Raw genomic sequence first — 16354 nt, 5'->3', positions numbered from 1 at the left:
CAGAGGAAATCAGGACATAATGGCGGAGGAGAAAGGCAGGGGCTGAAATTGCTGGCAACTGTGAGAGGCCATTACAGGGACAGCAGTGCCGGCAGCAAACCAGCAGTGCTGGATGTCAAGGATTGCTTTCTATGCTGACCTACACACAGGAGTGCACATGTAAATACAGACTGCAAAGGTGCACAGACATTTGTTTGAGTGATGGACTCCTTTTACCTATGCACACTTTGAGATACAGCACACACACACACACACACACACACACACACACACACACACACACACACACACACACACACACACACACACACACACACACACACACACACACACACACACACACACACACACATCCGTAAAAGCAGCAGTTTAAAATAAAACTGCCATGAAATGACTTCAAAGCAGGGAAGAGGAAGAAAATTAGCAAGAGGCGTTGGGTGATGGTGAGGTAATGATAATGTCAAAAAAAGAGTTGAGGAGAGGAATGGGCGAATAAGATAATAATAATAATGGATTACATTTTTTAGCGCTATTCTAGACACTCAAAGACGCTTTTCGACACTCAAAGATATGTATTGATGCATTAAAAGTATATTTAAAAATCACATGTACACTTAAAGCTATAACAGCATTAGTGAATGAAACATTGGCTAGACATTGTATTGTGAACTAAAGCTTCGATCCTGATCCTGGCCAGGCTATATAAACGTTTTCAGCTAGCATACCTTAGGTATTGCATGTTCCTCTGACCAGCCAAACTAATAGTCATCAATGTAACCCAAGACTAAACGCTTTGCGATTCATTAGTTGTGAAATGTGGTTCCTATTCCAATGCTGCTGTGTAAAAACAGAGGAACGATTAATTTCTCCTGCTTCCATATCCATAATCTATCGGCCCCTTTTCTTTGTTTCATGCCTTGAAACCATCAGGGAGCCTGACAACAGCTTTTGATTAAGAACAACGTTTTTTGTCAAAAGCAGACCCACACAAATTTGCACGTTTAAACACACAAAACATATGTTTTGTTTCGTAATGTTCACTAACTAGAGTAGTGTGGCATTTAGACCTTGTCTGTCTGTGGAGGACTAACACACACTAGGACACAAGATCAATATGGTTGGAAGAGGCTTTTCCGAATTACTTTGCTGACATTGCCATCAATTCGATTTTATAACACCAGAAAAAACGTAATAAAAAAAAATGTGAAAGTAAAAAGTATCCCTCTCCCTTGCCCCTCCCTCTCTCTCTCTCTCCCTCCCTCCGTGACCTTCAAATGCCAGACTTGCTGGCTGGAAGCAGGATGCCTCCAAACCATCACCCTGTGCTAAGAGGACCTGGGAGAATCGACTAAAAGGTTACATGAGAGAGAAGAGAGGGAGCGGGGGAGAGAGAGAGAGAGAGAGAGAGAGAGAGAGAGAGAGAGAGAGAGAGAGAGAGAGAGAGAGAGAGAGAGAGAGAGAGAGACACACACACACGGAGAGAGAGAAGGTATGGTGTTTACCCTGTCGGTTTTGTAACAAGAATTTGGCTTTGTCCTGTCGTTGTGCTGATACTCATAACAGCGTATGTATAAATAGAGAGGCCAGATGTCAGAGGTCAGAGAAAGGTTACGTGGGGGTTGACTGGACTCCCGGGCAGAACTTCTCAGAGAGAAACCAGGGGTTGGGTTGGAGAAAATTGGAAGCCAGGCACTGTTGGCTTGCCCCGGGGTCCTCCAACTAATTAACCATGTCAAGGGATGGATGTGATTACCCTGAAGGACGGATGGACATGTGACACTGTACATTTACATGAGTGTCTCATTCTGTAGACACACTTGTGTATGTCAACTTAATGCGTGTGAATGTGTGTGAATGCATGCGTGCGTGCGTGTATATGTTAAGTGAATGCGCGCGCAGGCCTGCGTGCTTGTGTGTGTGTGGGGGATGTAAACACCCATTCGTCTAACAGGGCAGGGACCAGTGTGCACACATGAGAAGGTTTATGTTGGCAGCGTTGGCGTCAGTGTGTGTGTGTGTGTGTGTTTGTGTGTATGTGTGTTGTACTTGATGGTGCGTACTGTATGTGCACATACAGTACATAACCTCGTGTGAGACTCTTAATGACATGCACGTACATACAGAAACCACAGGGAATGTTCCCAGTCGTTAACGCCTCTGGACGTCTCTCTGTTCAGTCCCTGAGACGCTGATCCCCAAGTGCTGTTATGCAATACCTCTATGTATGTACACAGCCCTGTGTGTGGTGCTGTGTATGCCCGAGTGTGTTTCCAGAGCTACCAATTGGCTTCGTTCTTTCCATCTCTTCTATGAATGAACTACCCTACAACTCCCTCTGATCCACTGCTGACAAAATGCCATGGCAGAGATCCCCCTCACGAACCAAATTCTATTGCCATGCACAAGTAACACTGAAACTGTCCTTCATAAGCTACAAGAAACTTGTCTGTTTAAAGGCTCCACCCAGTGTTGCCAGCTATGGTCAATTCTGGCGCTGTATCCCTGTAGTCACCTGAGCCTTGCTCACAGTTATCCATCATCTTAGGGGGACCCATCCATCACTGATGCTGTACTCATGGGAATTGGGAACGGGGATGATGCGTTATCCCCTCTATGGTTTGTCCGTTGTACAGCTTAAAAATAAGGATGTCGGAGTAGGTCACTGGCTTATGAAGAGGGCCTTGCAGTGTGTATGTCTCTATATACACATACGCGCGTGTACGTGTGTGCGTGCATGTGTGTAAATCAATGTGACATTAACTAAATAAGCAGCACTGGGGAGTTGTGCTTTAATGAACAGGGATAGGCTGTGAGGGCGACACGGCAAGTACGTAAATCCTGAGAGGAACATTCCGGGTGAAGAGGGGGAACGAATGAATACGAGTAGTGAAGAAAAAGAGCGGTACATGAGTTGTTTTTCATTGCGCTAAATGACCCATGACATCATCAGGAAACACAGGAACAAAAAAGGGGGTTGATTGTATTTGTATAGCCCTTACAGTCTCAAGGGGTTTAACCGGCCATATAGTTAAGACCATGCCTAACCCTAGCCGCCACCCAAAAGGGCAAGACACAACTTTATCATCAAGGAAGAAACCCGGAGAAGGAACGCAGAGCGGATGATCCTTCTATCCAAGGACGGGGAGAGGGGCAATGGGCGCCGTGATCGACATGCGTAACAAGACCTATTACCGCAAAAAAACATTCTGTCTGAGCTCTGTCTATTTGTTTGTCTCCCCTGCTCACAATGGGAACACGTAGTCATGCAGGATATGGACTACAGGCAGGATGAATTCATGACGACAGCCAACTGGAAAATATCACCAGGGAGTGTGTGTTGCCGATGATGATGATGAAGATGATGACGATCCGAATAAATACGCATTGTTAATATTCCTTTCAACCCACAACCCTGCAGAGCGTAATCCTATCTCTTACCGGTCTGGTTATCACACACGTCTATCCGCTGAGTGTTATTTGTTGAGATCATCTTTGTTTCCCTGCCGTCCATCAATTCCCTTAATCAGTAATGGGCCATAACAACTCCATTCATCATTAAATAGATGTTGCTTAGCAAGCCTGCATTAATTAACGAAAGCGACAACTAAACAGAAATGGACGATATTTTCATTTATATTGATTTTAAAGGTTTGATACTAGTTTAAAGGTTTGATAGTCTCTTCAAAAGAGAAAACCTATGAATACAAACACCTGCTTATCTATGGAAGGTCTAACGCTATTTCCCCTCTAAATCAAGGAACCAAGAACAAATGCTATCGGAAGAAGATAGCTTTACAAAAGAGCATTGCCCCTAGGGTTTGGGGACATTCATAAAAAAACCAATGTGAAACCTCTACCCAAAACTTCATGGTTTACATTTCAACCATTAATAAAAAGCAACTCAACCCAAAATCAGGCCAGGCATTTCACCTTACTCATTCCATGGGCTTTCGATCTGGCATTAAATTTAGGATTTAAGTCAACAGATCAAATGTCATGTATGCTAAAGGTCATTCGTTAATTTCTTCCTGTATTCTCTGACACACGCAACATTCATGCAGCCTGTTGCGCATGTTGGAGAATAAAGCGAGTTTTCCAACATAAATATCATTCTACTCTGAATGTCTGCAACCAGATGTATGTCCCTGTCCCCCAGACAGGCACAGCCGCTTTCCATTTTTTTCTTCTAGCTCAGTCGCGGTGTTAGCGCTAGCGGCCATTTTAGCGTCTTCATTATCATATGCTCGTACCTCATGCTCAAGCACGTCCCACTGATAGCGAGCCAACGATAGATCACATTTAGCATCAAACGACAGCAGTGGACAGTCGGCGGTACCCCAGATCCATGGCAGTTAGATCCATTTATAGATGTGAAAAAAAAGCGTGGAATACGTCTTCTAACGCAAGTCGTGTTTTGACTTGGTAGGCCTACAGATAGCGACACCATAATTAGTTTACACAACCGGGATCTACAATTCTATCCGAAAAATTGCCCAACCCTCATTGACCCCGCGTGGGACGTGGCTGAAACTCATCTCCTGACTATTAGTCATTCTGCGTGCTTTTGAGCCAGGAGGTAAACACAGGCTGTTTGTCCCTCTGTTGAATCTCTAAGCAGTCAGTCAAAGGCCATTTTGCCACCTGGATCCCCCTCCCTTCAAACAATTTGTCCACATTTACTTTGGCTGCCGTGGACCCATAGTTCAAACATAAATGCTAACGTATATTTGATCATGTTCTGTTTGTTATTTCTATCACATTTTGTTTTTTTTACAAGTTTGAAATCGGCAAACCTGTCCATAGCGTTTCACCACATGAAATTTAGACAGGGACTTTCAAACAAGTATCCTTTCTAGATTGAGGGCATCACTCTTTCATGGCCACAGGAAATTACCTTCAGATATGTATTGGGACACAATTTACATCCTGCCTTTCTTTCAGGCAGCCATCATCATCTTCCCTTTGTAAACATACATGGTCAATGTTGTCTCTACTTTTGGACCAATAATGGAGGGCTACTTCGATAATAGCTGTTAAAGCATACCTTTAGAGACAACATGCCTGATGATTGGATCCTTTAGGGTTTAATCAGGAATACTCAGTGTTATTTCATTATTGATTCAAATTTCCCGCCGCACCTATCAAGATTTAATGATGCAATCAAATAAAAAATGCACTTTCAGTTTAATAATATTGAATGTACTTAGCCTGCTTTCTATGTATACAATGGTGAACCGATGCTGCATCGGTTTGTCCAAACCACACTCCCTGTGAGCTAAATGTTCGTCCTCATAAATCAGCAACAATGATGTCATGGTTTGAATGATTGCCCTGGATGTCTCCAATCATAAGCTGAAATCACTATAGTTCATCCTGCCTTCTGCGTCGCTGTCCCTTCCAGAAGATCTCCAGCCCCAAAAAGGACCTGACAGTTATTAATCAGCCAGTCAGACGGAAATCAAACGGGAGAAACGCGAACAGAACATAACCTGTTCGCCTCCTCTCAGCTTAGACTGTCGAACGGAGCCTCGGAGTCAAGAGAACAACAAGTGTTGTGGATGATGAATACTGAGGATTCAAACTGAATGTTATGAATATAATATACAGATGGCAGCACATACACGCACATACATGCTGCATGCACACACACACACACGCACACACACACACACACACACACACACACACACACACACGCACACACACACCATGACAAAAAGTTTAATCACACAATTCTTTGCACAAATGGAGTCAGTTAGTTCATCTAGATATGAATAGGAGGAAATGCGCACAAACCCTTCTCTCTCCAAACGGAATGTGGGACTAATTGCTTTCTTTCTATCTTTTTCTTTCCTTTCTGTCAGTCTTTTTTTCTTTCTTTCTTTCTTTCTTTCTTTCTTTCTTTCTTTCTTTCTTTCTTTCTTTCTTTCTTTCTTTCTTTCTTTCTTTCTTTCTTTCTTTCTTTCTTTCTTTCTTTCTTTCTTTCTTTCTTTCTTTCTTTCTTTCTTTCTTTCTTCCTTTCTTGTCACTCTCCGTCTCCGGCTCTTTCACACTTTTTAGTTCTTTTTTATATTTGAATACCACTTTTCCTCCCGCTCTGGGTCAGCTGCGGTGATGAGCGTAGCATAAAGGTTGTGCTGTGAATTAGCCACTGGGCTTCCCTCTATCTAAGTGACGGAGTGCGTGCACGAGTCTGTGCGTCAGGGTGTGGTGGAGAGAAAGGGGAAATCAGATGGATGGCCTTACAGTACCCTGAACATTAAGGACTGTCTCTGGAGCCATCAGCATATCTGACCACCGCCCGTTCCCTCAAGCTGGCCAGCGCCAGTCAGTAGGCTGTTCTCCTCCAGACAGGTTCAACAGTGCTCGTCTCTCCACGCCGCACCGGAAAAGGCTACCTGCTGTAACGAAACAGCATCTCCCATTTCCTGCTTCCGCCTTCACTGAGGTAGAGTGTCAATGTACAGTAGATCTGACTGTTCATAAGAACTGTGCTTCTATTAAGTTACCTAGACGCTGAAAATCAGATCAAATGCAGTTTAGCCTCTGCTTTATATCTTAATGTTATTCACCTATAGAGGCAAAAAAAGAGAACGTCGTGGCAGTACATGAGAAGATCAATAGGTTAAACACTACCATGCTTCAGATACAGTTTGCGCGTGAGCGTGTGCGTGAGCGTGTGCGTGAGCGTGTGCGTGCCGGCGCTTACGTGTGTGTGAGAGTGTGAGTGTGTGTGCACTGTGCATGAGCTGTGTGTGTAGCAGGCTGTTAGTAGCAATGGCCCAATAGCTTTAGGAAGGGTAGAGGGATGACAGTGTGCATGGGGAGGGGAGGGGAGGGGGATGAGAGGAGAGAGGCAGAGATAGGGTGACGAAGGAAACCAGTGAGGTATGGAACATAATGAAGACAAATGGCTGGGCAGAGGTGGCCGACAGACCGACGCAGAAGGTTGCGTGTTTAACATGGTGGTGGGGGGGGGGGGGGTTGACGTCCTCGCGGCGCTAAGCTCCAGTAGCAGCAGCCCGAGGCTAGCCGACCGAGATAAATTAGCAAATATGAAGGAGCACGGACAAGAGACAAGTGCACCTTTCCCCTAGATGGGGCAAGGAGCCTTAATGCGGCTTCGGGCTGAAATGTTACTCTCCTACTTTCGATAAATACTGGAGTTTAACGCTGAAGCTAACCTAACGTCACTTCATACTTGAACTTGTACATTGGTTTTTCGAGATAAGCTATGGATACGGCTTCAGCAATGCAGAAAGGAAAAATCTTGGCCGATGCTAGCAACATGCAAAGGAGTCTCTTTGTGTGTGATGAATAGAAACCACATGCAACATGTGGGGAAAAAAACACAGCTGGGCGCATTTTGCAGGAAATATGTCTCACACACGCACACACCAAGTAAACAAATGTAGGAAAATCGAGTCAAAGGGAATTGGCCTGTTGCATGCATCCACTAACACACACGGACGTACGCACACAAACAAACAAGCGTTTGTATACACACACATGCGTTTACTCCCTCCGACTGGAATGGTAAGGGGGAGGCAGGGAGAGGTTCAGAAAAACAAAATACCACACAGTGTTAGAAAAACAAGGGGATGGAAGAAGAGGAGGGAGGAGGATGATGAAGAAGAAGTAGCCGGAACACTCCTTGAAGGGTAAACGTGAGCCTTTAAACTCATTTTCCCCTCCCAGTTTGTTTGCTTCTCTTTCAGCGGTGCCAGACTGCCCTGACCATGTAGACATTGTCATGGACCCGAAGAGTCAAAACATTTAGAAATATCTTGTTGTCCCCATCATTGGTGGAAACGGCTGCAACAAGAGGAGGGGGTGGGGGGGGCTTGACAGAATGAAGCAGAGAACCAGTGCAGCAGGCTGCTAACAGGGGCTTGTGGGGCTGGCTGCCCCTGGGAGTTGGTCAACATTACATCATCGCACAACGCCTCAATGCAAACAATAGCCAGTATGCTCAACAGACATACGCCCATGCAAAGACACACATTTGCATTCACACACAAAATTAACATGAACACCCACACCAACAAACACTCATACATATTATTGCATGCGTGTGTGAGTCACCGGCTTTGCCTCTCTCTCTCTCTCTCTCTCTCTCTCTCTCTCTCTCTCTCTCTCTCTCTCTCTCTCTCTCTCTCTCTCTCTCTCTCTCTCTCTCTCTCTCTCTCTCTCTCTCTCCCTCTCTTTCTCTCTCAATTAATTTCAAAAGACCTTGATCGGCATGAAAACCAACATTGACATTCCCAAAGCAGTTCCAAAAACGAAGCGAGGGGGAAACATAACAAAGAAGCCCACGATAAAAAAAGGTCAAAAACCGTAACCACAGAAAACCGCTCTCTCCGTGTGTCTCTCTGCATCTGATCCTGAGGAGTGGGTTCAGATTGAGCCGTCGCAGCGGTGACAGCGCTAAGCAGAGCCAGACGTCCACATGAAGAGCCGCGCGTGTTTGAGTCACAGCTGCCCAGAGAGCCCTGAGACAGAGCAGCACATCAATAGCGGGCTGGCTCGCCTGATGAATTAAGGCGGTCTTGATGGATATTTGGGCTGACATTTAAGCTAAGGTGAATAGCTCTCTCCCTCTGTTGTTGTCCCCCGCCACCCCCTATCTTCCGCCACCCCTAAACCAGCCTCCAAGCACACAAGCCTAAATTAATTCCCACATATGTGTGTGGCCCTGCTGTGCCGACTGACATTTCCTTGTCCGTCCGTATTTGCGTCTCCATTGTTGTTCAATCTCCCCGATCTGCCTCACTGGCCCGGCTATATTTATTCCAATCCTGCGTGGCTTCCACCGCTCCGCCTGCTCCTCCCACACGGGCAGAGCCATGGTGCAAATCAAACATATCAACACTGAGCAAAGCCATGTCAATGTCATAGACACTATGTCAATATGTGTAGTTGAATCACGCATTACTTTGTGATACTGACGTGTTATGTCACAGTGTTTGATCTGGAACGTCGGCACAGTCTTTTTTGTGCATTGCATAAATGCTCCTCCTGTGCTTTTTTTAACCAGTAAATCAAGCTCAAGTTCACAATGGTTGTCAAACCTCGCTATAGTGGCCTGTGGTTACTGATCTTACTGTTTGTCCTTTAAATTAGTTTATGTGTAAATTGCATTGTATATGAACGCGTTCAAAACAACTTATATCATACAACCTTGACCATAAATTTTTCTGGTGTTGAAAGATGAATGTTGACATTATCCATTTCAAATAATCTTTGATAGAGCAACATCTAGAGTAGGGACGACAATTTGGGAGGGACATCAGAACATAACCTAGGCCTTTGGTGGAGAGGGGGGGGGGGGAGGTTATTAAATACATCAATGACAAAGGCAGACAGAGAGAGAGAAAGAGAGCAGGAGACACAAACCAGCCTCAGGCCAGAACACAACCCAGAAGAACTGTTGTCTCTGTATGAATAAAGGTCAGGTCGTTCATCAGCTTACCAGTCGACAGACCGCAAAAACAGAGCTAGCATTGATTCCCAAATATAGATCCGGCTCATCAATATGTCACACACACACACGCACCACAGCACACATCCTCGCTCTCGACGCGGCTTTTGTTTCGTTCTTCGCTCGTCTTCGCCGTGTAAAAAAAAAAAAAAAACGTGTAGGAACGTAAACATATTGTAAACGCTAATGCTCAGTGTTGTGGCGTCAAGCCTCAACAGGGGAGACAACAAGCCTGTTCCAGGGGGCGGTGACAGCACGACACGGGGGGCTGTGGAGCTTTCCATCTGGGTTGCCGCTAAGTCCCCCGTGGGGCTGAGGGCGATAAGTGTGAAGAAGAAAAAATAAAAGTGACAGCTTCCTGGAGGTTCTCTGACAAGGACATGGCGGTGAGCGGACGCCGGTGGACGACTCACTGTCTACACTGCAGAAACTCACTGACTCACACGGACGCTGTTCTGTCGTCCGCCGGTGAACGCAAGGTTCTTTGTGTCATGGTGGGACACGGCTGCATGCAGCCGCTGTGAAAAGGGATTTCATATCGCCTCCACACGAGCGCGAGCCTTCTACCGTGTGTGGGTGTGTGTGTGTGTGTGTGTGTGTGTGTGTGTGTGTGTGTGTGTGTGTGTGTGTGTGTGTGTGTGTGTGTGTGTGTGTGTGTGTGTGTGTGTGTGTGTGTGTGTGTGTGGGTACGCAGGCGCGCACGTCCACATTCATGTGTGTGTGCATGCGTGCGTGCGTGCGTGCGTGCGTGCGTGCGTGCGTGCGTGTGCATGGGCATGTGTGTGTGTGCACGTGTGTCCACATCTATGTGTACGTGTGCCTGTGCATTTTAGCGCCAGAGTGAGTACGTATTTGCCTGCCATTTTTTCCTCCAGCATTAGCCAATCAAAAGGGGATTTGTATGGACGGATTAAAGGCGTCTATGAAGCCAGGCGTCCACAGAGGCGAGCGGTGCAGGCTCCTACTGAGCCCACATCCAAAGGAAATAACTAATAAATACCCAGCCGGCTGAAAAGCAAAGCTTATCCATTCAGAATCAGCCCGGTGCCATTGGCACGGCCCACCCTTTCAGTACCTACACCGACATCCACGCTCCGACCACAGAGCACGAGGGCTTTATAATGACAGACCTTTGAAAGGGTTGGGGAATGATAAACAAAGCAACCATGCACTCCCTTATTTTCCTATGTCGATCTGAAAGAGGATCTGGATTTGGTTGCGGGTCGAGCGTTGGCACCTGCTGGCTAATCTGTGAGTCAGCCTCTTAATCACCTCCCTATTGTGTTTAATCAAGCCCTACAGATCCGCCACACTGCACACTATTCTCTCTCTCTCTCTCTCTCTCTCTCTCTCTCTCTCTCTCTCTCTCTCTCTCTCTCTCTCTCTCTCTCTCTCTCTCTCTACTCGTGGTGCGTCGCTCGGGCTAATAGGGCGACGGCGGTTTGATAAATGTTACCCTAACAAGTGTACGACATACTCCTGTGACCCCTGTAACTAGCCCCTTCCCAGAAATTCCCCTGGAGCCGCACACACGCAGCCAATCAGAACCCACGCTGCGTTGCGTAACGCCGAGAGCCCTAAGGGATAGAAGTAATTCCTGGGAAATGTTTACCAAAATGGATCTTCCTACTCAATCCATTTCACGGGAGATTAATCTTTCAAATGTTCGGTGATGCGTTGTCCGGCATTCTGTGGTTTTTCCGGATGCAAATGTTGGTTGGTCGGGGTTTGCCAGACGTAAGATCTCTAAACACAAAGTTGTTGCTCTATAGTGTACAAAACCAACCTTTGTCTGAGCTGTTGTAAATACAGACGACAGACTGATGCACACAGCCAAGCACAAACAAAAACACCCACACAACGAATAAACACAAACACATGAACACACGTAGACACAGAGAAGTATACAACAGAGAACACAGTTTCTGCTCATGGTAAAACTCATTTTACTGTAACTCTGTAGACTGATCTTGAAACTGGACACATCTTACCGGTTAACGAAACCCAAGCCCAGTGTTGGCTGAACCCTCCCTTTATGTAACACACGCATACTAACTCTTTGATGGACCACGTCCACCTCCCCCCCCCCCCCCCCCCCCCCTTCTACTTTCCACATCTTCATGTTTACCCACTCTGCCTCCATTAGCAATTTTCATTGCTCATTCCATACCCTCCTGGCTTTAAGTGCTGCCCGATGTCCATCCTCCCACCCCCCCTCCCCCACCCTCCTGCTTATCTTATCTCCTCGGGGGGGAGGGGGGGGGGGGAGGGGGGGTGTTGACTCCCACTTAGAGCACCCTGAACCCGTTAACCCCCGGCTTACCAGGTGTGGGCCACGGTGAAGCGGCGGCGCTGGCGGATGCTCTTGTTGACCATCAGCTTGCGGAAAAGCCGCGGCGAGCTCCGCGGGGACAGCTTGGGGGAGGTGGCGCCGCGCTTGCCCGCCACCCCGCCCGCCAGCTTGGGCGGCTCCAGCTCCAGGTGCATGTGGTCCTTGAAGGTGCGGATGCACGGGTCCGTGTCGGACACGCTCAGCTCGTTGGACGACATCGTTCTCTTTGTGGGGGGGGTTGGGGGGGGGGGATGGGGAAGCAGAGCTTACAGTACTTTGGGTCTAAAGCAGAAACATGAGGCAGGCGAGAGGATCCGGCCGGCCGAGGTGGGGGGGGGGGGGGGGGGTCCGCGTTCAGGTGCTGAACTTGAAGCGTCGGCCCCTCATGCTAGGATGTTGTCTTTCCTCCGCCTCCCCCGTTGAGGCTTCTTGGCAGGCAGGCAGGCAGAGTGGTGGTGGTGGAGGTGGTGGTCTGGGGGGAGCTTTGATCCAGCCACCAAGAGCTTTACCCCGGGCTGGAATGCTGCTGCGGCCAGCCGAGATGTGGGGCCAAGACACGGCAGAATTCCCCCCCCCACAAAAACACACACACACACACACACACGCACGACAAAGCAGCGCACAAAAGTAAGCCCAACGCAAAAGTCCAGCTCACTTGTAGCCTTATTATTGTCTCGATTTCCCTTTGAGGGGTTTTGTCTTCCTGGTATTCCCGTCGTTCCCGTCAAGGTCTTCCGTGTTGGGGGGGGGGGGTTCAGCCCAGCTGTGGGGGAGGGGGTTCAGCAGCCTCTCTGGCTCTTATCTGAGGCGTCTCCTGCCTCCGCTGCTGGGCTCAGGCTTCATGGAGGAGCACTGCCTGGAACCGGGTCACAGCACCCTCTGGAAGACAGCTCCTCTTCTGCTGCTCCTCCCTCCCTCTCTCTCTCTCTCTCTCTCTCTCTCTCTCTCTCTCTCTCTCTCCCTCTCTCTCTCTCTCCTTCCCGCCCTCTCCGCGTCTCTCGGCCCAGGTCGGTCTGCGTGCGACCAGAGGAACTCCCCTATGAATGATTCAGTGGGAGCTGAGATCAGCGTCTCCTGCTCAGCTGCTGCTGCTCTGTCCTCCTGCCTCCCTTCCTCCTTCCTCCTCTTATTTCAACCGTCTCCGATCCAACACACCCCCGCCCCCCCCCCCCCGGGAAAACAAACTCTTTATCCTTGACCCCGGCGTCACACTTCCACACCCCCCACCGCTGTCAGTCGACCAGACCCCCCCTCCCCCAACCCAGCCCTGGCACCCCCTCTCCCTCTCCCCCTCGCCCGGCACTGATAACACAACCAAGAAGCAGCCGCCTCTGGCTATCTCGAGAGGCGCTCCCGGCGACTCACGTAGGTCCACTTCCCCCCTTCTGGTGCGCGGCGCGGCCAAGCCTCCTTCATTCACACACTCTGGGGGCAGCGCGGCACGGCGGGGCGCAGACGCGGACACAGGCTCCACCGGCGGGCTCATTCAGAAAATACCCGAGCAGCTCAGCGCAGGCAGGCAGCAGGCGCTAGGCCACGCCTCCCCCGGCGTCTGATTGGCTGCCGCTCGTGCAGTTGTGGCAATTGGGAGCCGTGCAGACTTGGTGACAGGGTGCTTTGACAGGGGGTTCGCTACGTTGTTGTTATTACCGGTTGTATTATTTATTTCGTGTGTTTGTGTTTCTTTTCTTAGCAGGCGTGTTTTTTCTAGGAATGTTGGGTTTGAATAATGTGTAGAAACAAAACAAAAAAACGGATCAACTCTTTGTCGCTGAGAGGTAGACAATAGTCCCACTGACACTGTGAACAGCAAGCAGGTACACACCCGCTCGTGCAAACATAGACAAACATACACAAAACACACAACACAGAGACTATATCATCTGCCCTTGTCGTACAGAGCTCTACATTGAGCTCGTACAGAGCTCCTTCGTCGTACAGAGCTCCTTCGAATATCTAATCTGAATTCCTCCGACGCACAAACACACGCAAATTATGTCTGGCATGAGGAACTAAGGGAGTAATCCAACCGTGAGATTGCTATTTTTACGAGTCAGACAGAATAACATAGATACAGACACACAAACACACAAACACACACACACAAACACACACACACACAAACACACACACAAACACACTTACACACTTACACACACACACACACACACACACACACACACACACACACACACACACACACACACACACACACACACACACACAAGGGAGGGGAGATAATGGCAGAGATAAGGACTGCCCTGTAGAAAGGGAGAGATGACATGAGAGAATAAAGAGAATGAAGAGGCAGAAAAATAACAGGACGAGGAGGACAGAACGTGTGAGCGCTCGCTCTCTCGTCTGCTCCGCAGGGTGTTGTGTTTGGGCTGTGAGTCACCGATATATGCAGTGTCTCTCTCTCTATCACGTTATGTCCGACTTTCTGTTGCTCTGCCATCTCTATCACTTTCTGCTCTCCTCTGTTGCTATAATTGCTTCAAACCACTAAATCAAAGTCAAAATAATAAATGCAGCTTTCGCTAGACTATGTAACACATTCAAAGCTGTAGGGAATGCCGACGCGACCACACAGAGCTTTGCAGCAAAGCAGGATGTGTAAAGGATATTCATATGATCATGAATTAATAATGACCTGAGATTATGATTAGTTGGCTATTTCAAGGATGTGCCCCTGTTTATTTTACACTTTGCTTTACACCCTTTCTCTTTTATCTTGCTTAAAAGCACTTGCTTAAAATGCAAATAAAGGATAGTGACGCAGGTGTCAACAAAAACAAACAAAATATGTAGGTGGCTAGTTAATTTTTGCATACACTCTACTCAATGCAAGTGACGGTGTCAATGCTGTGAGCAGCCAATGAAAACATGCATTCAGATTAACATCTGCATAAAAATTAGCACACGTGCGTACGGACCGACACGTAATTATGTGCATCATTTGTCTCCCCATTGGCCGTCTCTGTGGACACTGACGTCACATTCCAATTAGGTTACCTCCCCAGCCCCACCCACTGAGTCACGCAGATGGTAACCAGACTGGTGTTGTAACCCACCACACACACACATCTCAAAACCAGACTTTTTCTGTACCGTGTGAAGTGGTGAGCGAAGCCAGATCTCATTCCATGGATCGACCTCCCGCCCCAAGCGTGATCTAAATGAAATGTGGTACATTCCTAATGCTCTATATAATAGCTCTTAGCATGATCGATATGAAAAGTGGTACATTCCTAATGATCTATATAATAGCTCTTAGCATGATCTATATGAAAAGTGGTACATTCCTAATGATCTATATAATAGCTCTTAGCATGATCTATATGAAAAGTGGTACATTCCTAATGCTCTATATAATAGCTCTTAAGTGAACCTGAATTCTCTTTCAGCCACAGGGATTTTCTATATCGATTTTTACACTTCTCTTTCTAGATCGATTTCTTTTGTATTTTTCCTCAGAGCACATCTCAGAACGCTGAGTTTGTCTGCTGATGCATTGTGTTACGTGCTGAATGACTCTGTATGTGGCTCGAGCAAGATTTGGATGCAATGGGTCAAGACAGTAGACAGTGCAGGGGAATCCAACACGCAACCTTGCGTGTCATAAACCACCTTACACACACACGGGGCAATTCCAGCGCACAAACACCTCAAATTAAAACTGAATGATATTATGCATGGGACCTGAAGCTCCGAAACAATTATGTGCGTCAGCAGGAAAAAATTATTAAATCCCAAAATAACTTCTTGATGCCCGCCACCCCTCTACCTCCTCACTGCAACATTTAACCCTTTCAACGCCAAAATTATTAATGGATCCACACTGGGCAAAAGAGGGGACTGGCCGATTTGATGATATGGGTAATGGCATGCTATTACACACATACACACACACACACACACGCATGTGAAAACGACACACATATAAACAAAACAAATAACCACACATAATCACAAACATAAGTTGAGACTTGTGACAGTGACACACACAGTGTGTGTATGTGTGTGTGCCTGCACCTGTGTTGGGTGTGTGTTAAGAGTGATGGGTGAGAGAAGCAGACAGGCAGGCTGAAAAGAGGATAAAGGAGTGGACAGAAAGATGCCTGCTTCCACCTCCATTTGTACTGACGTTGCTGTCACAGCCAAACCGCCAAAGTACGAACACACTTTCTGATTGGATACAGCCAGCAGGCTAGCAGGAAATTACTCACTGGATCCTGAGAACACAATTATACGTGTGTGTGTGTGTGTGTGTGTGTGTGTGTGTGTGTGTGTGTGTGTGTGTGTGTGTGTGTGTGTGTGTGTGTGTGTGTGTGTGTGTGTGTGTGTGTGTGTGTGTGTGTGTGTGTGTGTGTGTCATAATCGTGCGTGTGCATGTTTGTGCATGGATGACACCATTCTGAAAAGCCTAGCAGAGAACGGTGTTAATACTGCCACCTTATGGACTGAAAACAACATGGATTTGATTTCAGAATTTCACCCAAAAGGCTTGTTTTGAGTACAATTCTAGAGAGTAGAAGGTT

General features: G+C 47.4%; 1 protein-coding gene across 2 annotated transcripts in view; it reads right to left on the bottom strand.

Moving 5' to 3' along the window:
- The window catches only part of pde4ba (phosphodiesterase 4B, cAMP-specific a), a 130722-nt gene that overhangs the window by 80643 nt on the left and 33725 nt on the right, over positions 1-16354 (bottom strand). Inside the window, exon 1 of one of the 2 annotated variants that reach the window (XM_056604008.1) lies at positions 11805-12880. The exons of the other annotated variant lie outside the window; for it this stretch is intronic. Coding sequence (XP_056459983.1) covers positions 11805-12031 — 227 coding nt within the window. The 5' untranslated portion in view covers positions 12032-12880. Of the gene's footprint in view, positions 1-11804; positions 12881-16354 lie in introns of those variants that run through there. 2 annotated transcript variants of the gene reach the window in all.

Source organism: Gadus chalcogrammus, chromosome 12 (assembly GCF_026213295.1).
Source record: "Gadus chalcogrammus isolate NIFS_2021 chromosome 12, NIFS_Gcha_1.0, whole genome shotgun sequence".
Taxonomy (NCBI): Eukaryota; Metazoa; Chordata; class Actinopteri; order Gadiformes; family Gadidae; genus Gadus; species Gadus chalcogrammus.
This window is presented reverse-complemented; position numbering and strand designations above follow the sequence as displayed.